At 41.4% G+C, this 25,664-nt stretch overlaps 2 protein-coding genes and 1 long non-coding RNA gene across 3 annotated transcripts in view; all 3 read left to right on the top strand.

The window, feature by feature from the left end:
* Window positions 1–25,664, top strand: part of fnbp1b (formin binding protein 1b) — a 223,146-nt gene that overhangs the window by 157,757 nt on the left and 39,725 nt on the right. The window lies entirely within an intron of this gene.
* On the top strand, window positions 1,560–4,752 carry LOC308078069 (sialoadhesin-like). Its single transcript, XM_080419130.1, has 5 exons — window positions 1,560–1,667; window positions 2,228–2,488; window positions 3,197–3,334; window positions 4,389–4,439; window positions 4,709–4,752. The coding sequence occupies exons 1-5, from the start codon at window positions 1,589–1,591 to the stop codon at window positions 4,729–4,731; spliced, it is 552 nt and encodes a 183-aa protein (XP_080275256.1). The 5' UTR covers window positions 1,560–1,588; the 3' UTR covers window positions 4,732–4,752.
* On the top strand, window positions 22,921–23,677 carry LOC308078523. Its single transcript, XR_013932530.1, has 3 exons — window positions 22,921–23,020; window positions 23,115–23,403; window positions 23,636–23,677. It is a non-coding gene; the product is annotated as an uncharacterized lncRNA (long non-coding RNA).

Below are 25,664 nucleotides of genomic sequence, written 5' to 3'. Positions count from 1 at the left end.
TTTGCTTTGAATGTGGTTGTGAAACTGGTATCCATTGTTTCTGGTCCTGTTACAAAGCTTTACGTTTTTGTTATTCCAATAGATTGACATCCTCATGTTTTCTACTGGCTTTGCTGATGATTCAAATCATTAAAAATACATCATGCGTTTTTGTGCTCTGGCAATCTGACCTGTAGAAATAAAGTTAATAATGTTACACTCTATAAGCTATTTAAACATTCAATCTTTCATTGAGGAAGAATATTTTCTTTAGACCAAGAGGTAGAGAGAATGTGTGAAAAAGAGAGGAAGAGAGAAATAGACAGAGAAAGAGAGAGAAAGAATGAGCGTGAAATATTGACAGAAACAGGAAGTCAGAGACGAAAACACACAAAGTTACGTAAAGTGTAGTACAATGTAAAGCCATTATATTGTGTGTTGACATTGTTGTTAGTTTTGTTGTCCTGTATGTGTCCATAATATAATCCATAATGAATAATCCATGATGAGATTGCTCTTGGTTTAGAGTCACATTTCATTGGTGTGTGGATCATTAGTTGTCTGTGGATGGACTGAATGCAGCTCTAGGCTCTGGTTGCAGGACAATCATAGAATTGAATATTGACTATGATTCATGCACATTAAATTAATTTAATAACAGAAATAAATGAACTGAACTACAGTATGAAATGAATTGAACTATTGATCTGAACCGAATGGAGAGCTGAATTGAATAACAATGATTAAAAATATGCGTCTGTCTATCTGTCTGTCTGTCTGTCTGTCTGTCTCTCCACAGTGCTGTATCTCCTCGTCTGCTGTGGACCTGCTCAAACAGATGGTGAGACAACTACAATACATTGCATTATGGGTAGTGTGAGACAAGCCATCTGATGTGTTTCAACCATCCTGTTAATACAAACTAGTCGTTAATTCTGGGATGCCAACGTCGAGAGAGAGAGAGAGAGAGAGAGAGAGAGAGAGAGAGAGAGAGAGAGAGAGAGAGAGAGAGAGAGAGAGAGAGAGAGAGAGAGAGAGAGAGAGTCTGTGAGGTTCAATTCATAGAGGTCTCACAGGTAGTTTGTGGTATTACCTGTGTAGGCCCTATAAAGAGAAGAATGCATTCGCCATCTGTTTTGAGTAAGGGGTGTCATGTTTTGCAATTAATTAAACTTACATAGACTATTTCTGTTATTTAAGGCTTTGTGATTTCTATTTGACTGTGCAGGGCTTTTTTTTCTTCTTTTTTTTTCTGACTGACTGTCTGTCTGTCTGTCTGTCTGTCTGTCTTATGGTTTATTCTGTGGTCTACTGACCAGTTCAAATCATCCACAACTATAAATAGAATCAGGTAACAATACATATATTTTTATTTTAACATACTGTACACATGAACTGTTTCTCATGTCTCTGCCCCACAGCTTCTATCAGACTCAGTCCTGACAGGTCTCAGTTCTTTATAATTGAGCCTGTCTTTCTGAGCTGTGAGGACAGACAGTCTAACTCTACTGTCTGGAGAGTGAAGATGACCGACATCAGAGACTTCACCACAGAGTGTGGTGCTGGCTGGTGGGGGAAGATGAACAGCACAGGATGTCTTCACAGGTCTATGCACCCCATAGACAGCGGAGTTTACTGGTGTGAGTCTTCAGAGGGAAAGAGTGACACGGTTAAAGTCACTGTGACTGGTACGTTCTGTACATAAACAACTTTGTTGTCTTTTGCGTCTGTTAGAGTCTTTCATGTTCATTGATTGACTGGCGTTTTTATTAACAAAATGAATATAATGTACATGCATATATATTTGTACATATTGTATCTGTCATAAGATTAAAACAAAAAAAAGCTTGAGAGCTTATTTTCTGTGTGTAAAAGGAGTTTGTGTGTTTGTTTTGTTTTGTTTATATTTATACAATTTAAAACCTCATCATGTTGGAATAGTGTTGCTCAGAGTGATGTACAGTAGGTGGCCAGTGACTTTGACCAGTTTCACTTTCAAAACCTTGGCATCAGAATGCGATGTGTTTAGTTGATATAACAAGTTTTTTCATATAGTCCTATCCGCAAATCCACCATTTAACTTCCACAATCCACATTATCAAAACCATTGGTGTTGTGTGCCGCATTCTGTTTGTGTGACATGCATGATGCAAAGGTTTTGAAAGTGAAACTGGTCAAAGTCACTGGCCAACTACTGTAACCTCAGTCAAATGTTTCTTCTATTCTGATGTTATTTATCATTGTTCAGGTGGAGATGTGATCCTGGGGATGACTGTACTTCCTGTGATGGAAGGAAGTGATGTCACCCTGCACTGCTGGTACAGAGACAAGACAACATGGAAACCATCCTCTGACCTCCCAGCTGATTTCTATAAAGATGGATCCCTCATCAGGACTGAGTCTACAGGACAGATGAGCATCCACAATGTTAATAAGTCTGATGAAGGATTCTACAAGTGTAACATCTCTGATCTTGGAGAGTCACCAGAGAGCTGGATGGATGTGAGAGGTGAGATCCTTGTATCACATACTGTACACACACTTTTAATAAAAGGACTAGTTGTGCTGATTGGTCAGGTGCTGTATAACCCCGCCTAGGGCTGATATGACAGTTGAACAGTCAGTGCACCAGTCAGAGTCATATCTTCCCTATAGGGGTTATATTGCAGTTCAGCAATCAGTGCAAAGTAACAATGTGAGCTCTCGGAGGTCTAGAGTTTAGATTAGATTAAGGAACTCACCATCAAACAAGATGAATCTCAGCCGCCAAACATGGTTGCTGTTAGTTGAATTCAAAACTGAAGAGAATTCAACCAAATTCAACCGGCTCATGCTGGGGATAACAATAAATACAAAATAAAAAAAACAATGCAAATGTTTGTTTCAACCCGTCAATTCATTTTAACCTGTGTTCCAATGGATCCAATATTATTCAATCACAAGCTATTGTTAATATTTTCCAGTGGTTTGATATTTGTAAAACCCACAGACACACTTAACCACATTAACTTTCACTTTCAAATGTTTTGGAAAACAGCTAAAATAGCAGATCTACAAGCTCAACGTGTTGTGATGTGGTGCTACTTTTGTGCGACACTTGTCCAACGAAGTAGGGTTTGTTGGACATTAAAAGTGGAGATACAATTGAGGTTTCTGCCCCACCGCAACAATATAGGTTTTAAGTGATGAAAGGAATCTGTGTGTCATTCTGCTTCAGATTTTCCGACCTCCAAAGACAACGACCAATCAGACACACCGTCTTTCTCTCTGCCTCCATATTTCTACCCTCTGATGGGGGCTGGAGTCTCCATCTTTCTGCTAATTCTGGGTCTGTGTCTCTGGAAGAAATGCAGAGGTACTTCACTGATATCACTAAAAATACATGCATATTTGTGTTCAATGAAGATACCTTGTAGACATAAAGCGAATTAAACATGGAATCTTTTATTGACAAGAATACATTGGTTTTTTTTTACCAAGAGGTAGAGAGATGAAAAGAGACAGATGTGTGAAAAACTGAAAAAAACAATGAGCGTGAAATATTGAGAGACACAGGATGTCAGAGAGGAAAACAGAATGAGACAACACATTAAATATAACACTATTATTCCAAAGAAGCCCACACCTCTCAAATAAAAAAGCACCACAGCGGATGCTGACACACACACACACACACACACACACACACACACACGCACATGCACACACACACACACACACACACACACACACACACACACACACACACACACACACACACACACACACACACACACACACACACACACACACACACACACACACACACACACACACACACACACACACACTTAAAGAAGCTGCAAGATTCTACAGGATGTGATGTACAGCAACTGTGTTCTGCACAATTTTGAGCCTAGTGTTTTTTGCTCAACATGTTAAAACAAACAATACAGTACTTGTGTATTTTAACCTGTGCAATATAATACATGACTTATTTCACAGCATATGCACTTCCAATACTGTGTGTTCACATTGATAATTCTGTACCTGGTCTTTTTGTATCTTATTTACAGAGGAAGTGTGAAACGTAGAGATATGTTTTTAAAAAGTAGGATGAAAATAAAACAACTAGACTTCTTTACCCTATAGCCATCTGCACTTGCTTTGTGTCAAAATAATAGTCAAAATAAAAATAGTCAAAATAATGTACGTATATTCTATACAACCTGAACCAATCATGTTGGTTAAGGATACTTTAATCCTTTAATCCAATTAATTTATAACTTTATACGGTAGATAAATATAAGTGCATTAAATTCCATCAGTTCAGGCGTGTTTTGTTTTCCCTACTAAGGAGAATAATAAACACAGTTTAAACCATGTTTTAAAAAAAATGATCATTTTAATGTTTATTTGTTTACCTTTAGGCAACACAAGTGTAAATGAAGGATCAAGGCGATCTGATGTCTATGAAAATGGTACAGTACATAGACTACTGTTTAATTGTTCATATCATATCATACTGTTGTCCAGAGTTATTAATAATTTTGAGGTCAAGTGGTTGTTGAGTACATTTCCAATAAGCCGAGACATCTGTGATTTATTAAGATGGAATTGGAACAGAACTCAGTGAAAGATAAATCTCTGTCAACCAAATGAATACACCAACATATTCATCACACTGTTCAAATATGACCCACATTCTGCAAAGCTGCTAATTGTCTTCTAACTCATGTTTCACTCACAGTATCACCAAGACCTAGAAGTTGATCCAGTTCATTCTAATCTGGAATAAGTCTACGAAATGGATGTGGAGGTAATGCTACAGTAGGCTATCATCTGCATGTTTTTACTTGTTTGTTAAGTCGTACATTTCACAGTTAATGAAGCGTTATCCTAGTAGATAAAATACCAGACTACATTGTACTGCCTGTTTAATAACATGTATAGAATAGATTATTGTTTTATGGTATAGTGCTGGCATGACTTTGGGATGACAGTTTTTTTATAAACATGTTTTCAAATGGGTTTAAGATACAGTATGTATTGTTCACTACCGGCCCTGAAGCTGGTCACCTGACCTGTTGTTGTGTAGTCGCTCACACAACCACATTATCATTGTCTGTTGAAGTCTCAGAATTGTAACAGTGTAGACAGCAATGTCTACCGATGTTTAGCCAGTGCACAAGAGAAGGCTATATCTGTACAGAAGAAATTGCTTATTGGAATTAGAGAAAATATGTGAATGTATACATACATTGTTAAACAAAGAAAGAAAAGGAGAAACTATTGAAGTTATACTGGTACCTTTTCTGCTTTGCTAAGTAAGACTTATTTTTTTCTGTCTCTTGTTTTTTTGTTTTTGTTTTGTTTTTGTAAAGTCTACCAAATGGTGTGTTTTTGCACTTTTCGTTTGTGTTCCATTTGGTAGCCTATGCTTGTGTTTTTTGGAGCACTGAATACTTTGTATTGTGTTAACTGTGCCAATTAAATATACTTGGTAAGCAGATAGTCATGTGTTATGTCCTTTTCTATGCATATTGTCTTTCAAAAAGAAAATAAATTGGCCAAAATAATCCCACACCATAGCATTACTATCCACTTATGTTACAATGACATCACTTCAAGGTAGTGTAAGTGATATTTCTTTGTTAAAAGAAGTGTTAAACTAGAAAATGTGCTCCTCGGAGCACAAGTCTCCGCCAGCAGACTATAGCAATTATATTATCATAGCAATAACTAATGAGATACAGCGATTTTTTGTCTCTAATTAATTTCATTCTTTCTTTATGATTCTTAGCTCTGTTTAATTGAAGCAATGCTCTGTTTACATTGAAGCAATCTATCATATGGGAGTCGTCATAATTGACTGGTTTGTTCAAATATTTGTCTGTCTTCTTCATCTTCATTGTCTTGAACAGTTTCAGCAGTTGATTGGTGTGTTTGATCAGCTTTGGCCTTCTGCGCCTTTGTTTGACCAATGTTAGGTGTTCTCAGAGGGACACACACACAGGTGATTTGGACTAGAAGATACTGTTCCAATCAAGACTGATTGATCCTGAACGTTTTTTTGAAGTGACACACCTATTTATAGAATTGTATTTCGTCATGCATTCCTCTAGCCAATCAAAGGCATTGGTGTCAACATATTAATACGTATTAAGATTTCGGTCTTGTTGTGGGATCAATTCAACTCTAGTCCTCTTCTGTGTTACTGTTGTAGATGAGTATGCTTTCTTAGCTTTGGCCTTCTGCGCCTTTGCTTGACCAATGTCAGGTGTTCTCAAAGGGACACACACACGCACGGACGGGTGATTTGGACTAGAAGATACTGTTCCAATCAAGACTGATTGATCCTGTCTTACCTCGCTTCAAAAACGTAAACGGCTTTTTGAAGTGACACACCTTTTTATTATAGGATTGTATTTCGTCATGCGTCCCTCTAGCCAATCAGAGACATTGATGTCAACATATTGACACGTATTAAGAGTTCGGCTTTGTTGTGGGATCATTTCAACTCTAGTCCTCTTCTACGTTACAATTGTAGATGAGTATGCTTTCTTAGCTTTGGCCTTCTGCGCCTTTGCTTGACCAATGTTAGGTGTTCTCAGCGGGAAACACACACGCACAGACGGGTGACTTGGACTTACTGAAGGTACTGTTCCAATCAAGTCTGATTGATCCTGTTTTACCTCACTTCAAAAAGTAAGGGCTTTTTGAAGTGACACACCTATTTATAGAATTGTATTTCGTCACGCGTCCCTCTAGCCAATCAGAGGCATTGGTGTCAACGAATTGACACGTGTCACGTGGAGCTTGCCCAATGTTAGCTTGGCTAACAATGTTTGCTCACACAAAGCGAAAACATATTCTCCACCTTCGGCGGAGACAATAACTATATTCTGATAGAAATCACTGTTTGTTCAACAGGTGCCATCTCTCCAGCTCTTTAGTGAACAGATGATACATTTTCAGGTCAGGATACCAATTTCATACAATCAGGAGAGAGAACTCAAACAGGAAGTGATGAAACAAATAAATGAACTGGAACACTCAAATTGAAGCCGATAAAGGATCTTTGTAGGGTTCTCTCTCTTGATTGGATGAAATGTGTAACCCACCTGAATAGTTTTTCTTCTGTTTATTAAAGAGATGGGGAGATCGCTGTTACTGAACAAACACTCCATAACAATGAACTAGAATATGTAGGCCTACCTATAACCTTTTAACAATCAACTTTTTGTTTTATGACTTACTTTATATCACCTTTGAAAGGGATCTAAGCCCTAGGGCACAAAATGTGTGAGTTTGCTGCCATCTAAAGGTAAGAAATGATAATAATCTAAAGCAGCGGTCTACAACGTTTTTCAAGCCAAGGACCCCCTAGCTGAGAGAGAGATGAAGCTTGGTCTTTTACTTGGTCTGCTCTTTTTTCTCTCTACACCTATACCTCTTTGCCAAAAATAGTCGATCTTCAAGCTCACAACGCCTCACAGCGCTTGGGTGTGGCAAGATGTGTGGTAAGTACTGGGAGCTGATGGTAGGTGTTGTGCTCCATCGCTTAGCAATCCATCTCCCAGGGGTCTATAGTCCAGGGGTCTTCAACGTTTTTAAGGCCAAGGACCGCTTAGCTGAGAGAGAGATGAAGCAGGGACCCCCACATTGTTTACAATTGTGTTGCAGATTAAACTTTTCATAGATTTCATAAATGGCTTCATTGACTATCATCAGTGTTGGGTAAATTCATGTTTTTTGTTCATTTCAGACATTTAACCACTTAAACCTTCAATACTTAGTACTTACTTACTTAATAGATTGATGAAGAGAGGTGATCATGTTATTAGAGGCAGGTGTGTGAGCACTTGATAAAACTTGATTTGTTGGGAGTAGCAAAGACATCCTCTTCATTTCTTGTACAAAGGATAGGCACATAGGTCTACAGCAGTGGTTTTCAACCAGTGGTCCGGGGACCACCAGTGGTCCTTGATAGAGTACTAGGGGATCCCCAGCTAAATTAATTAATATAGCATATCACAATCATTTTAACCGCTTAGCTTTGGCTATTCAAAAATAGCAGATATACAAGCTCATAGCGCGGCACCGAGTGCCGCGCTCTATGAGCTTGTAGATCTGCTATTTTTGAAAAATCTCGAAAATGTGTGCAAATCTTTGAATATTTATATTTATTTTTTAAAGACAACATTTTTAACTCAAATCTTTGCTTCTGGGGGTCCCTGGCACAAAAAAAAATCTGATGGGGGTCCGCGGCCAAAAGTATATCAATTTGGGGTCCTTGGCATGAAAATGGTTGAAAACCACTGGCCTACAGTGTAAGCTAGTAGCTTCAGCCTTTTCGGTCACCCTTAAATATTTTTTTAAACTAAACTGAACTAAACAAAAGGAAGCACAGCAGAGGGCTCAGCATGCAACCCTGGGAGGCTCTGGTGTAGATGACTTCCTTCCTTGACAACCTGTGGCTTGGTAGTTTTGCGTAGCCAGACGATCAGAGTCAGATATCTCAGTCTACTGATATGTCTGGTAAATGAATGAATACAAATATTCAGTCTAAATTAAATGTAGGGGAGACTGTAACTTGTTGTCTGTATCATTGACAACTGTAAACCTGCTTCAACTACTGAATGTCACCTGCCTGTGTGTCCCACATGTCCACACACCAGTGGTGTAAAGTAACCTCTACATTTACTCAAGTACTGCAGATATAAATTATTACATTATAAAACATACATTAACCACTTTAGCTCTATTTTATACCTAGGCTATTTGAAAATAGCCGATCTACAAGCTCACAACGCTGGTGCTTTAAGTACATTTTGATACCAATACTTTTGTACTTTTACTCAAGTACATTTTTTATTCCGGACTTTTACTTGTAACAGAGTACTTCTACATTGCAGTATTGATACTTTTACTTAAGTAAAACATTTGAGTACTTTTTCCACCACTGCCACACACACATGAATGCACATGAACGCATGCGCAGACATATATACACACACAGAACTTCTGCCAGGCTATGACATGTAGCTTCCATTTGTTGTGTTTTAATACACAATACTGTCACAGAAGCTATATTAAAAACATCAACACACGTGTGTGTGTGTGTGTGTGTGTGTGTGTGTGTGTGTGTGTGTGTGTGTGTGTGTGTGTGTGTGTGTGTGTGTGTGTGTGTGTGTGTGTGTGTGTGTGTGTGGGGGGGGGGGGGGGGGGGTGTCGCTGAGCATCTTACCAGACAGGAAATGGACCCCTCGCCCAAACAGATCTGCAGAGGTGTCTTTGTCAAACAAGTACTGCAGCTGTCTCTCAGTCAGGTTGTCAGGATGACATTTGCGTCAACCTGTATAATAACTTGTGACTTTTTTTGTTACCAAACAGGTTATTAAAGTGCTGGAGGGATGGTTTAGGGTTTTTATCTAAAGAAATGGAAGCTCAAGCTGAAAATGGATGAGGGCCATTCCTATAAAGCAAGGGTTCTCAACCTTTTCAGGCTGTGACCCCCAAAAATAATCCTATTTGAACTGGGGACCCCCCCCCCCCCCACCCTGACAAGAACTTGGAATGTAGGAGTTGAGGCATTAAATTTAGTTTGACACAGTTCCACAGATAAATATTGTGAAAATAGCACATTTACAAGCTCTTAATGCCTCGCATTGTGAGCTTGCAGATCGTCTATTTTCACTATTTTTGCCGCTTTCTTATATTATTTAACAATTTGTCCAATGTTTCACCAGTTGTTATAGTATAGTTTCTTGATTACTTTTGATGTAGTGATGGTCTTTTTTTTTATTAAAAAGACCTTAAGTCCTTAAATTGTCACTTCACTGTGCTCTGTTATAAAGCACTATAGCAATATAAGTTGTGATGTATATGTACTCTGCCATCCACTTGAGTTAGAGCGATTTTTAAAATCTTAAAAAAATGATTTTTGTAGTTATAGTGCTTGGTGTGAATGGGCCTATAAACTACAAATGGGTGGATGTGAGGTTTAGGTTTAAATTAGGCAAATCCACTCAATTCATTGTATCCAGGCGCTGTTCCGGCCTAGAGAGAGCCAGTACAACCTAAGGGGAATTGCCATTTTTGAACAAACGCATGCTAGAATCAATAATAAAGGTAGATGTATATTGGTTAAAGAGGTAAAATGATGGAATAGCCTAGATGAAGAACAAAAACTTGTACCTCAATTTAAAAGGATGTACAGATCTAACATAATAGATAAATATAGAACATTAGTATGATATGATTTAAGTATATATATATTATATGCCATGATATTATTATTATTACTGTTACGTGGAATATGCTTGACTGATATTATATATTAGAAAACCAGAAGGTTGGTTTCTGTTACTTGTTTTCTTTTTTCTGTTCTAGAAATCCAGGTGATTTGTTTGTTTTATTAAAAATGTTTAGTTGTTGTTGTTTTTTTGTCTTTGTGTGTTTGTTTGTTTGTTTTGTTTTGTTTTTCTTGTTTGCTTGTCTTTTATATTTATATGTTTATATGTTGTTGTTTTGGGTTTTTTGGTTGTTTTTGTTGTGTGTTTTGTTGTATTTTTCTTACATAGTTCTTGATAGTCACACATACTGTACAGTACATACTGTAAAACACCTGTTGTTAATAACACCTGTTCTTTAATCAGTTTAATGCATCATCTCTTTGCCTTGAATGTGGTTGTGAAACTGGTATCCATTGTTTCTGGTCCTGTTACAAAGCTACTGGTCTGGTGTTGTGGATGAACTGGATTTTTCGGTGTTCCAATAGATTGACATCCTCTATGTGTTCTGGGCTTTGCTGATGATTCAAATCATTAAAAATACATCATGCATTTTTGTGCTCAGTTAATCTGACCTGTAGAAATAAAGTTAATAATGTTACACACAATAGGCTTTTTAAACATCCTATCATTGACAGGAAGAGAAAATAGAGAGAAAAAGAGAGAGAAAGGATGAGCGTGAAATATTGACAGAAACAGGAAGTCAGAGAGGAAAACACACACAGTTACGTAAAGTGTAGTAAAAATGTAAAGCTGTACAGTCTTTCTTATTTCTGTCCATTCAACCATTGTATTGTGTGTTTTGATTGATTGATGTACTTTATTTAGTAAGACATGAGAACATCAGTACTTGGAAGTACAAATTCACAATACAAGGTCTACTAAACTGGGAGACTCATTAAGCACTGAGCTTGTTTAAGATGAGATCCCCATGCACACAAATCATGATGACATATAAGAGACAGACAGATATACACACTACTATACAGAATGTCATACAATCAGCTTACAGGTTACTGGTATGAAGAGTGAAAAAAAATGTACAAGAGAAGAAAAGGAAATAGGGGGGGGGGGGGTAGGTTAAGACTTAGACAGGGGCCATTTTGGAATTGCAGCCTCCTGAAGGTGTATCTTTAGGGCAGTTTTGAAAGTGAGTAGGGGTTTACACTCCTTTACTCCTTTTGGTAGGGCATTCCACATTTTTGATGAATAGCATGAGAACGAGTTCATTCCCTTTGTTGAGCCAAATCTGGGTTGCACATGATTTGTGGAGCTGCCTCTGGTGTTATGATGGTGGACTTCATTAACATTTAGGAAGTATTTTGACAAATACAGGGGGATCCCAATGCTGTGGTGTATCTTGAAGACCAGGCCCATAGCAAGTTGCTGTACTCTGTCCTCAACACCTAAGCCATCCAATCCTAGCAAAATGAGCAGGGGTTAGATGGGTTTTGTGATTGAGGCCAAGAAGTAGCCTTACTAGTTTGTTTTGGGACATTGTTGTTAGTTTTGTTGTCCTACAGTATGTGTCCATAATATAATCCATAATGAATAATCCATAATGAGATTGCTCTTGGTTTAGATCACATTTCATTGGAGTATGTGTGTGTGGATCATTAGTTGTGTGTGGATAGACTGCAGCTCTAGATCACCTGTAGGCTGCAGGACAATCATAGAGTTGAATATTGAACTATGATTCATTTACATGAAATGAATTTAATAAGACAAATAAATGAACTTAACTACAGTATGAATTGAGCTATTGATCTGAACCCAACGGAGAGCTGAATTGAACAACCCTGATTAGTAAAAAAAACTTCTACAGTATGTATATGTGCGTGCATGCATGTGTCTGTCTGTCTGTCTGTCTGTCTGTTTTTTGATTGATTGATTGATTGATTGAATACTTTATTAACAGTTTGTAAAACTGGTGCTGTTGTCTGTCTGTCTGTGTGTCTCTCTCTCTCTCTCTCTCTCTCTCTCTCTCTCTCTCTCTCTCTGTCCACAGTGCTGTATCTGCTCATCTGCTGTGGACCTGCTCAAACAGATGGTGAGACTGAGATGCAATGCATTGCATTTTGGGTAGTGTTGTAACCCTATGATAGAAAACAGGGGTATGTTCCTTTAAGGGGTGGCGGGCTGAGCGCACCGACAAAAGGTATTATGGGATGGTTCTATTGTTTTGGACTTCTGTTCTAGTGGAGAGGGAAGCGGTCGCATTCAAAAGCGAGGAAGTGATATTTTGTATTGAATACGGATGATACCATTTAGAACCCTGGCTGTTCACGTGGATTTATATTATATATTGTTATTAAATCACCAGTTCTCCAGCACGGACTCCTTCTTTCTTTTAGCATAGAAGAAAGGATAAGGATTACTCTGAAAAGCAAGAGGAAGGTGGTTATATTGGCGCCCAACATTGTGGAAAATGTATCGCTCCGTAATCAACGAGGGAAACTATGAATACGGCGAACCGAGCCGCCCCAATGTCCCGTCGCGGGACAACACGGAACAGGACCGAAGTCACCGAACGAGTGAGTTTGAGCACAGTTTATCTCAACGTATTAACGAGTCATTTGAAGCACAAACTGCGGAGGAACCGCCACGAAGGAGATCTCATAATCAATTCTGTGAAATGATTGTACTAGATGAGACCGGTTACAGTGACTATGAAGCGCGTTCAGACGTGGAGAACCATTTGGGGGAACTTGAAACTGTTCCCCATTCATTCAGTGCACCCGGCACGTCCTATACGGGGGCGGGCCTACAGACTGAGAGAAACTTTTCGGGGGGGCTTGAAACCGTCTCACAGCATGCTGCGCAATATGACGCGTCGAGCCACGTGATCAATGGCAGCGTCAGTGACATGCAGGCACCCAAATGCACTGCTGCAGACAATTACAGTTCAACTCAAATGTTTCACTGCATTTTGGATAAAATGGATGAGCAAAACAAGAACTTAACTCACCTACAGTACAGTCTGATGAAAAATCAAATTGATTTCAAACAGGAAGTTATGGAGCAAATTATGGGAATTAAAACACACACAAAACAGGTGGAGACAAGACTTGGTGGTTGTGAGGACTCTGCAACCAGACATGACCATGAACTTGATGACCTGAAAAATGTGGTGAATGATGTCCAGGAGTGTTTGAAGGTGACACAGTCAAACGTACAAACATTGAATCAAGCATTTAAGTCTTGCAAAATGGACTATGAGGACATTAAATATTCTCACCTGAGTGCCATCAACAGGGAGGTGTCAATGCTCAAGCACCGGGTGCATAACATTCATCAGACTGAAATTCAGGGAATGGCTTCTGCTATGAATAAGCCCAAACCTCACCAACTGCATGGTGACATCAGCCACCCACCTGCCCAAATTGCTGCCCACACTGAACCAGGCCCCGTAACAGCAAATTATATGGCACCAACCAAGTATGCACAACCGCTGCACAATGACTACCCCCATTCTCCACTGCGCCCCAGTAATGCTACAGTACGGGCCACATCCTACCCTACAGGCCCAACAACCTTACAAACCCCAGGGATGCAGAAAATGGGGAATGATACAAATAATCTCCCATCTCACCGACAGCAAGGGGAAATTAGACCCTCAACCACTTATGTTGTTGCCCACACTGTAACCAACGCCATGCCAACAACAAATGTGTCAACACCCCGCTACTGTCAACCACTTCAAAGTGCCTTCCCTCGACCCCCACAGCACCCCAGTAGTGCCACAACACAGGCCACGCCCTACCTTAAAGGCCCGATGACCTTGCAAGCCCTTGAGTTGCAGGGAATGGGGCCTGATACAAACATACACCCGTCTCACAGACAGCATGGGGAGTTCAGAGCCTCCCCAACCCACATCGCGACCCTCGCTGAACAAAGCCCCATAACGGCACATGATATGGCACTGCACAACGACTCTCAGCCACTTCACAGTGCCGAAACCCACCCTACACTACGCCTCAGTACGGCCACAGCGCAGACTACCCCCTACCCCAGAGGCCCAACAACCTTACAAGCACCGGAGTTTGGAGGCAAAGACAACATAAAACCCCTGGACTTCATAGCTGCGACGGAACGCTACTTTTCCACTCTTCCACTGCCAGAACACCAGTGGCTGTTGCAGATAGACTACCTCCTTAAAGGCACGGCGCGGCAGTGGTGGAACTACAAACGGCCGCAAATACATAACTGGTCTGAATTCACCTCTGCCTTCCTGTCATACTATGACAGTCTTATCAGCCGCGAGGAGCTGCAGCGGGATCTGGAGGTGCGTCAAAAACCACATGAAAATCTGGAGAGATTTGTTTGGAGGAAACATGAGTTATACCGTCAACTGCATCCTACCAGCACTGACAAACAAATTACACAATATGTCATTGGCCTGCTACACTCCGATTTAAAGGTGCTGTTGAGGTCCATGGAGATTTGCGACCTCGAGCAACTGGTGCAAAAGGGGAGAGTTCTGCAGCAGGATTTAAAGGAGGCTGACAACAATCCACATCGTGGATCTGCCACTACTCAAGGGACCACGGATAAGGTACACACCAACAAGTCACAAGGCAATGCTGCCACATCCAAACAGACAAATGACCAAAAACCCAGAAATGGACCTGTGAAATGCTTTATATGCAACAAAAATGGACACACACAGTATCAATGCTACCAAAGGGAAGGTGCACCATTACAGCAGGCAGCAGCCACAGTAGCAATTGAAACAGAGGACAGACTGCAACAGGACAATTTAAACTCCATGGGGAAGGCCCCTTCCTCGGGGCGGGAGCCTTCCTGTTAGAAGTCTCAGCCCCACAAAAAAGTGCTGCATTTACCACGGACATGGTCAACCCTCACACAACACTAGGTCAATGGAAGGTTAAACATGCTGCTGTCAAACCTGGAGTACATCCTAACACACTGCACCTTACAGCTTGGTCACGTTATGGGGGTTTGCCACTGCTCAAAATTCTGGTCAACAATGTCAGTACGCATGCCCTTCTGGACTCGGGGGCCACAAACTGTTTACTCTCAAAGACACTGTACGATAAAATGACACAATGTACCATAGATCCATGGTCAGGCAGTGATGTGACTCTTGCAGCAGATATCAAATGCAGCCCTATCGGCACGGTTGCCATTGTATTGGACACAGGAAACCGGTCCTGGCAAGGAAGGGCTGCTATTATGGCAAACTTAGCTTCTGACTTCATTGTAGGGGCTGACTTCATTGAAGCAACTCACCTTGTGATTGATCTGAAAAACAGGGAAGCATGGTACCAGGACGGCTTGATGGACTCAGCCAGGGTGAACATAGACAATAACTCTAGTCCCTACCTGGGGGTCGAAGACAAAGCTATCCTTTCAACGAGCTCCCCAGCTCCACAGCGGCTAAGTACTACGGAGGACTCGATGGAATCACAAACAGGAAACACAGGTCATGACACTGTGCCCTACTTTGCTGCCCTGGAGATGGCTCTAACCACACCTACGCTAGTGGATACAGAGAATACCTATGCACTCGAATACAGTGAGAAAGAACAACTGGATGACTTGTTAAATGACTTCACAGACACCTTTAGCGAAGTCATAGGGAGGACTTCTACTATTCGCCATGCCATTCGGGCCGAAGGGGCGAGGCCTACAAGACAGAGGCCATATCCATATAGCCCAGCAAAGAAAGCTGTAATTCAACAGCAAGTGGAGGACATGCTGAGCCAAGGCATTATTGAACCATCAACTTCGCCATGGGCGGCCCCGGTTGTTGTGGTCAAGAAAAAAGATGGGGGAAATCGATTTTGTGCTGATTATAGACGACTGAATGAGGTGACAGAGTCGGACGCCTTCCCTATGATCAACATGAAGGATGTGGTGGACAATCTACATGGTGCCCAGTATTTCAGCACAATCGACCTGAGGAGCGGGTACTGGCAAATAGAGATGGACCCGTCCAGTAAAGAGAAAACAGCATTCACCACTCACCTTGGCCTCTACCAGTTCCGTGTGATGCCTTTCGGCCTCAAGAATGCCCCGGCCACATTTCAGAGGCTCATGAATGAAGTGCTAAGAGGGCTTATTAATGTCAACTGTTTTGCATATTTAGATGACATTGTGATCTACTCACCTACGTGGGAAAGGCACTTAAAGGATTTGGAAATGGTGCTGGATAGGCTGAAGCTTCATGGTCTGACTGGCAACAGAGAGAAGTGTTCTTTTGGCCAGAGGCAACTGAAATACTTGGGGCACATAATCTCACCGGACGGCATAGCCCCGGATCCACAACTCCTGGAGGCCATTGCAAACTACCCACGACCGGGCAGACCAGAGGAAATCAGACAGTTTGTGGGTCTGTGCAATTGGTATGGAGGTTTTGTAGAGAACTTCTCGAGCCTCACTGAACCGTTGACAAGACTTCTACGGAAGAATGCAAAATGGAAATGGGATGAAGAAACAGAACTTGCGTACCATTCCATGAAGGAGGAGCTTCAATTCAGTGCGAGCCAGAGCTATCCTAACTTTGCAAACCTATTCTATCTCCAGACAGATGCGAGCGCTATTGGCTTAGGAGCCATTCTCTACCAGATGGAAGGGAAAACAAAGAGAGTTATTTCCTTTGCAAGTAAAACCCTTGGAAAAACTGAGAGACAGTACCATGCCACAGAGAGGGAATGTTTGGCGGTTACGTGGGCTGCCAAGCGATTCCGTCCTTACCTGGAAGGACGACGATTCATACTTGTGACTGACAACAGTGCACTGAAATGGATGTCAAGCATGAAAGACGCTAGTAGTAAACTGGCAAGGTGGTCTCTCCTGCTACAGGAATTTGACTTCGAAGTCAGGCATTGTGCTGGATACTTGAACCAGGGTGCGGATGCCCTCTCAAGGAACCCTGTTGATGTGGCAGGAGAAGAGGACGAGTCTGAGGAGAAGATGGTCCTAGACATGACACGGTCTGATGCACCGGAACACATCGCGACCATGGCTGCTGCTATAGAGAACGAGGAGAAGGCCACTGCAGGGCCACTGGACCGAAATTCCGTCAGGGTTGCTCAGGAGAAGGATGAATACTTGCGGCCCATACTCCAATATGTGAAGCTGGGAGAACTCCCTCCTTCAGAACCTCAAGCATGGAGGATCCAGGGGGCACGACGACACTATGCTGTTGTGGAGGGCATACTCTACAGGGGAACGGATGCAGATGGAGTGGAGGGCGAAGAGGAATGGAAAATGGTTATCCCAAATGAACTCAGAAATAAGGTGTTACGGATTTTCCATGACAAGGAGATGGCTGCACATTTGGGTTACCAAAAGACTCTGGAGAAGATACGCAAGAGATTCTACTGGCGGGGAATGGCCAAGGATGTGGCCAACTATGTCAGAGCATGTGATGTGTGTCAAAGAGTGAAACCGGATAACCAAAAACCGGTAGGTTTCATGCAGCCGCAACAGACTGGGGAACCATGGTACAAGATAGCGGTTGACTTGATGGGTCCACTACCAAGAAGCAAGAAAGGAAATGAGTACTTGTTCGTTGTAGTGGACCAGTTCACCAAGTGGGTGGAGCTTTTCCCACTCAGGACAGCAACAACAAAGACTGTTAGTCAGAAGTTGGAGGATGAAGTTTTCTGTAGGTGGGGGACACCTAAGGTGGCCCTTTCAGACAATGGCCCACAGTTTGCCTCTAGGGGGTGGAAGCTGACATGCAAGCGCTGGGGAGTTCAGCCCAAGTACATATCTCCCTATCACCCACAGGCAAACTGGACAGAGCGAATGAACCGGAACATCAAACTCATGATTCAGTCCTATGTCGATGGAGACCATACCACATGGGATGAACACCTGCCCAAGTTTGCTTTTGCTCTGCGCTCGGCTATACAGGATAGCACGGGCCACAGCCCGGCGCAACTGAACTTTGGACGCGACATTGCCTTGCCAATTGACAGAATACTCAGCCAAGAGGAGAGTAACATAAATGATGATCCAGATGACTATGTGGAGGAGCTCCGGGAGCGGCTGAGGGATTACTATGATGGGGCAAAGACGTCCATGGCTAAAGCACAACAGAAGCAGAAGAAATATCATGATGCCCACAGACGTGAGGTCCACTATAATGTGGGGGAGGAAGTGCTCTTACGGACTCATCCAATATCCTGTAAAAGCAACAAATTCTCTGCCAAGCTGGCCCAGAAGTGGGCCGGGCCCTACCGGGTCACCAAACGGAACAATGACCTTAACTACGAACTCGAGGACGAGGCTCAGGAGAGCCTTGGAGTTCATCATGTCCTGAACCTTCGTCCTTATCACCGTCTGGAGGGACTGAGCCTGCTGGGGGGGGACATGCCCCCCACTCAGGATGAGGACAAGGAGCTACCGGGGAGCGTGGACGAACACCATTACTTCTTGCGGAATCGAGGAAGATCACATGTGGCCTAAAGGCCGGCCTTACAGAGACTTTTTCACGGACTTAAAAAAGAAAAAAAAAAAAAGAGCTGTATTGTTGATGGGTGACTGCCAGGGTATTTTGTAAAAGCTGTGTAGAAATTGTTAATAGGCCACCATTGTATTGTGACCTTAGTGAGGGGGATGTGTAACCCTATGATAGAAAACAGGGGTATGTTCCTTTAAGGGGTGGCGGGCTGAGCGCACCGACAAAAGGTATTATGGGATGGTTCTATTGTTTTGGACTTCTGTTCTAGTGGAGAGGGAAGCGGTCGCATTCAAAAGCGAGGAAGTGATATTTTGTATTGAATACGGATGATACCATTTAGAACCCTGGCTGTTCACGTGGATTTATATTATATATTGTTATTAAATCACCAGTTCTCCAGCACGGACTCCTTCTTTCTTTTAGCATAGAAGAAAGGATAAGGATTACTCTGAAAAGCAAGAGGAAGGTGGTTATAGTGTGAGACCATTTTTATTTTAACATACAGTACATGAACAGTTTTCTCATATCTCTGCCCCACAGCCTCTATCAGACTCAGGCCTGACAGGTCTCAGTTCTTTAAATATGAGTCTGTCTTTCTGGGCTGTGAGGACAGACAGTCTAACTCTACTGTCTGGAGAGTGAAGAGGACCGACATCAGAATCAGAAACATCACCTCAGAGTGTGGTGACTGGTTGGGGAGGATGAACAGCACAGGATGTCTTCTCAGGTCTATGCGAGTCCCCATACACAGCGGAGTTTACTGGTGTGAGTCTTCAGAGGGAAAGAGTGACATGGTTGAAGTCACTGTGACTGGTACGTTCTGTAAATAAACAACTTTGTTGTCTTTTGTGTCTGTTAGAGTCTTTCATGTTCATTGATTGACTGAAGTTTTTATAAAAATGAATATAATGTACATGCATATATATTTGTACATATTGATTAATCATAAGAGATTAAAACAAAAAAAGCTGGAGAGCTTATTTTCTGTGTGTAAAAGGAGTTGTGTGTTTGTTTCGTTTTGTTTATATTTATACAATTTAAAACCTCATCATGTTGGGATAGTTTGCTCAGAGTGATGTACAGTAGGTGGCCAGTGACTTTGACCAGTTTCACTTTCAAAACCTTGGCATCAGCAGAATGTGATGTGTTTAGTTGATATAACACGTTTTTTCATATAGAGTCCTATCCACAAATCCACCATTTAACTTCCACAATACACATGATCAAAACCATTGGTGTTGTGTGCCGCATTCTGTTTGTGTGACATGCATGATGCAAAGGTTTTGAAAGTGAAACTGGTCAGAGTCAATGGCCACCTACTGTAACCCCAGTCAAATGTTTCTTCTATTCTGATGTTATTTATCATTGTTCAGGTGGAGATGTGATCCTGGGGATGACTGTACTTGTGATGGAAGGAAGTGATGTCACTCTGCACTGCTGGTACATAAAAAAGACACATGGAACACGGAAACCATCCTCTGACCTCCCAGCTGATTTCTATAAAGATGGATCCCTCATCAGCACTGAGTCTACAGGACAGATGACCATCCACAGAGTTAACAAGCATGATGAAGGATTCTACAAGTGTAAAATCTCTGACCGTGGAGAGTCACCAAAGAGCTGGATGGATGTGAGAGGTGAGATCCTTGTATCACATACACACTATATGAAAAGTGATGAAAGGACTGAGAGGTTGTGCTGATTGGTCAGGTGCTGTATAACCCCACCTAGGGCTGATATGACAGTTGACCAGTCAGTGCAAGTTAAAGCCATATCTTCCCTTGGGGTTATATTGCAGTTCAGCAATCAGTGCAAAGTTGCAATGTGAGGTCAGTTGACACTGTGAGTGAGCTCTTTAAGGTCTAGAGTTTATATTAGATTAAGGAACTCACCGTCAAACAAGATGAATCTCAGTTGCTAAACATGGTTGCTGTTAGTTGAATTTAAAGTTGAAGAGAATTCAACCGAATTCAACTGGCTCATGCTGGGGATAAAAATAAATACAAAGTAATGCACAAGTTTGTTTCAACCCATGTTTCCATCCAATGTTATTCAATCATAAGCTCTTGTTAATCTTTTTCATTGGTTCGATATTTGTTAAACCCACAGACACACTTAACCACTTAAACTTTCACTTTCAAATGTTATGGGAAACAGCTAAAATAGCAGATCCTCAAGCTCAACGTGTTGTGATGTGGTGCGTTGTGATCTTGTAGATCGGGTATTTTTGCTACTTTTATGCAAAACTTGTCCAACGAAGTAGTGTTGGTTGGACATTAAAAGTTGAGATACAATTGAGGTTTCTGCCCCACCGCAACAATAGGTTTTAAGTGATGAAAGGAATCTGTGTGTCATTCTGCTTCAGATTTTCCGGCCTCCAAAGACAATGACCAATCAGACCCTCCCTCTCCCTCTCAGCCTCCAAATTTCTACCCTCTGATGGGGGCTGGAGTCTCCATCTTTCTGCTGATTCTGGGTCTGTGTCTCTGGAAGAAATGCAGAGGTACTTCACTGATGTGCACGCACGCACGCACGCACGCACGCACATTTGAAAGAAGCTGTAAGATTCTACAGGATGTGATGTACAGCAACTTTCTGTTCTGCACAATTGTGATCCTATTAAGTGTTGACAGGTGCTGGGGCGGCACCTGTCAGCAGGGAGTGTCGGGCGGGAGGAGTAGGACGGAGGCTCTAGGTCCTGTTATAGAAATATTAATAATAATAATATTCCATTCGGGTGAAGTTTTAGATCATTTATTAGGAAGATTCAGGCAGAGAGCAACAGCATACAGATCATGAGAAGCAGGCCTCCAGGCCTGCTCCAGTAGCCCCTCCTGCAGCCCCTCGGGGCACAAGCCTCCTGAAGTGTCTGTCATATGCGACACCTTTTATACACCAAGATCTCTCCCCTAAATGTAGATAAATATAAACAGGCTATACTAACCATAGAGCTGACTGGTTAAATTAGCAATGACCATGTATAGTATCACAGGACAAATTACATGCTGACATAGAGCATAATGTGGAAATAGACCTTTGTATTAATTGTTGAATGACAGGAACAGAAGCTGTGAAAAGAACCCTGCTGTGTGGCTACTATTCTAGGGCCAAAATATAGATAGATACATAGATTGATTTAGAACAGGTTGGCATTCTGAAATAGCCATTACAGTCCTCCCGGTGGGGGCTCCTCACTGGGAGGTGAGCCAGGAGGACAGCAGTGACAACACACAAATATGTGTGGGGAGGAATTAATTGGTATATCGACCAAATTGGGGAGGACTGGTTCTATTAACTATATATTTATATATTTTTCTCTTTTTAAATATCCGACAGGCTGATAGGCCAGAAGGCGGATATTATTATTATTACCAAAATCACTCTCTACTCACTATAAAGAGCACTATACAATATAGTGATTATGCCTTTTTGTAGTGTTGTCCAAATGTATAGTGATAATTATTATATTCTATATAGTGGACTCATTCCATCCCAAAATGCATTGTGAAAGGTACTGTAGGGTATAGACGAATCCAGACGCGCTGCCTGTAGGCAATCATAACTGCGGTGTCGCGGTGCGGAGCGACAGCCGCTTGACACCGCAGTTATGATTGCCGTTCTGTGGATTCGTCTATAGAACCATTGGTCACTATCACAAATCTTACATACCATCATGCATTGGGTTGAAAGAAAAATGCCAACATTGATCTGGCACGTTTTAAATGTGTGACCTGTGTAGAGTCCAAAATGTGATTTTTTATTTATTTAATTAAGTGCATTAGGGACTAGTCGAAGATTAGAAGGGGGTCCCTGGAGGAAAATACGGGAGGGTCATGCCTTTCTAATTTTAGTCTAATTTTACTTTGAATCCACGGAGGGTCATGCAAATTCAAATTCATAAAATATTCCGTTTTTTATATACCTTTTTAGTACAGCAGAACAGTGGTCAATGACCCCTCTCTATTTCAAAGGATCTTTGTTTGTTAAAGTAAAGTATGACCCGTGAAATGGCCAAAAAACGCCTTAAAATGGCCAAAAAACGCCTTAAAATGGCCAAAAAACGCCATAATAAATTCAAAATGTCTGACTTCCTGCTGGGTTTAGGTCATGGCTCCAAGAGACCTTTTTGTAAGTCTGGACATGATACAGGTGTGTACCAATTTCCATACATGTAGGTGAAACCATATTGTGGGGCTTCAATGTTGAAAGTTTGTAAGTGGCGCTTACAAGTATTTCTCCCTTTCAATTAAAGATTTAATTTCTTCTTTGCTTGTCAGCTGTGCCTCATCCAGAGAAGACCATGGCTTCCACTCACGTAGATACTCTACAGGTAGGTTTACTGGCAAATAGCAACTCAAAAGGTGTCATTGTTACAATTGTTGCATATTGAAAACAATAATAATACCTGCTATTCATTTCTATAGGGCTCGTCTGTGAACATATTGGTCGCCAACAAGGTGAAGCTTGTCGAGTGGCTCAGCTCAGATCTCCACATTCTACAGCATGCACAATCTGATGGAATTATTGATGGAAGACTTTATAAACAACTGATGAATACAGTACAACCAGAAGAAGCTTGTATTAAACTTCTTGATACAATGATCAATAGAGGAGAGGGAACTTCCTCTCAGTTCCTTAAACTTCTAAAAAAAACAGAGATTCTCGACACGTATCCACAACTCAAGGAATGGAATTCTTCTTTTGCGTTGCCAGGTAAAAAAAAAAGAAAGGAAAAAGGCTGAGTCTTTGTGTCGGGTGGGTGTAATGTCTACTTTGTTTGACTGCATAATTAATTGAAAGTATGAAAAGTTTAGATATGATGTCTCTCAGTTATGAAATTGCCATCTTATTTGGTCAGCTGTTGCACCTTGCAACATTACACACAGACCTTAAGAAAATGAAAGTGAGACACTGCAATAAAGGCTTTCACTTCTCTCTTCCACAGGACCACCTGAATCAAAGATCACAAACAGCCTTTCTGTTCCAGGTACATGTAGCTACGCTCCACAATGTACTGGAGTTGACCTGGCCAAACCACATTCCGCTGCACTAGCCTGCGCCAACCACTGGAAAGATGTGATATAGAAGATGGCCGGACACGAAGAAGAAGTTCCTGGTACAGACCCACTCTCTTCACAAGATATCCATAATTCCATATATACACATTTTTCTTTCAACTTACTATCTTGAGACATCTTATTTATTGCGATATGTTATCTTTTGTTTTGTGTAAAGACAGATAACAAACTGTTTAAAAGTTATTGCAAAAGACAGAAAATATGAAATATCGACCAATCAGAATAGGGGGTGGGGCTAAGTAGCTCCAATTAAGGACAAGGACTCTCAATTCAAATCAAGTGACGTGACTCATAAGTCTGTACAACAAACCGTTCAAAAGTCATAGCAACAAAATAGGGACAATCAAATATCGACCAATAAGAAGCGGAGCTAAGTAACACCAATGAAGGACAAGGACTCAACCGCATCCAGTGAGTCGACTCATGACTCTGTAAGACAAACTGTTCAAAAGTTATGGCAAAAAATAGGAACTGTCAAATATCGACCAATCAGAAAAACCTTGTAGATCGGCTATTTTCACTTCCTGTTTGGCGTTGAAGTTTGATGCTTCGCCACGGTCATGGCGTATTACAAAAACTCAAGCTTTTGATAACTTTTCACCGTTGAGGTCTTTTGTGTACGCTGAGCTAATTTGAGGCGGATCTGACAATCCACCTAGGAGGAATTTGTTAAAGTACAACCTGTGAAAATGGCTTGAAATGCACAAAAACGGCACTATAAATTCAAAATGGCCGACTTCCTGTTGGGTTCAGGTACTTTTTTGGAAGTAGGGACATGATACAAGTTTGTACCAATTTGCATACATGTAGGTGAAACCGTATTGTGGGGCTATTTTTCTTAGGGGGCACTATTGAGCTGTTAGGCCACGCCCCCTTTTGAGACCATTAAAATAAGTATTTTTTGCTACTTGTGATGTGTGTGCATAGTTGCGCAACTTTTTGAGTATGTTTGACGCCTCACACGCTTCATTATTGCAAATAATCGCTCTAGGTTAAGAGTGTCTGCTAAATGCCTAAACTGTAACTGTAAACTGTAAAGAACGATAATAATCTTTGCAATTTCATTAGGGCTTCGCACAGTGCAGTGCTCGGGCCCTAATAATAATCATTGCAGTTTCAATAGGGCTTCGCACAGTGCAGTGCTCGAGCCCTAATACTGCATGAATATAAATTCCACAAACCTCATATTTTTGTCATCTGGACTTTACCAACCAAGTGCAGCCTAGTTATTTCCAACAGGCCTATTTGAGAGTGCAGAGACATAATTGCTTTGATGCATGTAACACAGACCCATAGAGAGAGAGAGTTCTGACACTAGCGTTAACTTCATCGGGCCAGGTCTTCTACGTAGCCGTCTATTGGCGAATAGTGACAAAGCCCTAAACCGGAAGTTTATGGAATGCACTGAAGTCTACGGCTCCTTGTAACTATTCCAGTTTACATGAACCACGTGACCGGCGCTGTTTCTGCTCCCTCATTGGCGGAACTCTGTAATACAAGGCTCTGATGTAACAGTAACCAGCGTCAACAAGCATCAGCTGGACACATACACACCTCCCCTCTGCAGTGCTCTAAACTGAAAGTGACTGGAGTCTGTTTTATTTCTCTCCAAAATACCTTGAATATGGAAGACATGATTAATAATTACTGTGATTATGATAAGCTTACATTTCATAGCATACACCATACAGTAAGAACTCCTATAACTATTTTAAAAAAAAATAATATATATATATATTTTTTTTTAATATTACGATACAGTATGACATCAAGACAATACCTATCGTCACATTTTAATATCACAATAGGCTATATCGTGGGACAATATATTGTGACACTCCTAGGGACGGTTAGTCTTTTTTTCCCCGTATCACTTGGGGAGGCATTGATCTTTTT

Source organism: Gymnoscopelus braueri (assembly GCF_963280865.1).
Source record: "Gymnoscopelus braueri genome assembly, chromosome: 22".
Taxonomy (NCBI): Eukaryota; Metazoa; Chordata; class Actinopteri; order Myctophiformes; family Myctophidae; genus Gymnoscopelus; species Gymnoscopelus braueri.
Note: the sequence above shows the minus strand (reverse complement) of the source record. Positions and strands in the feature narration are given on the sequence as shown.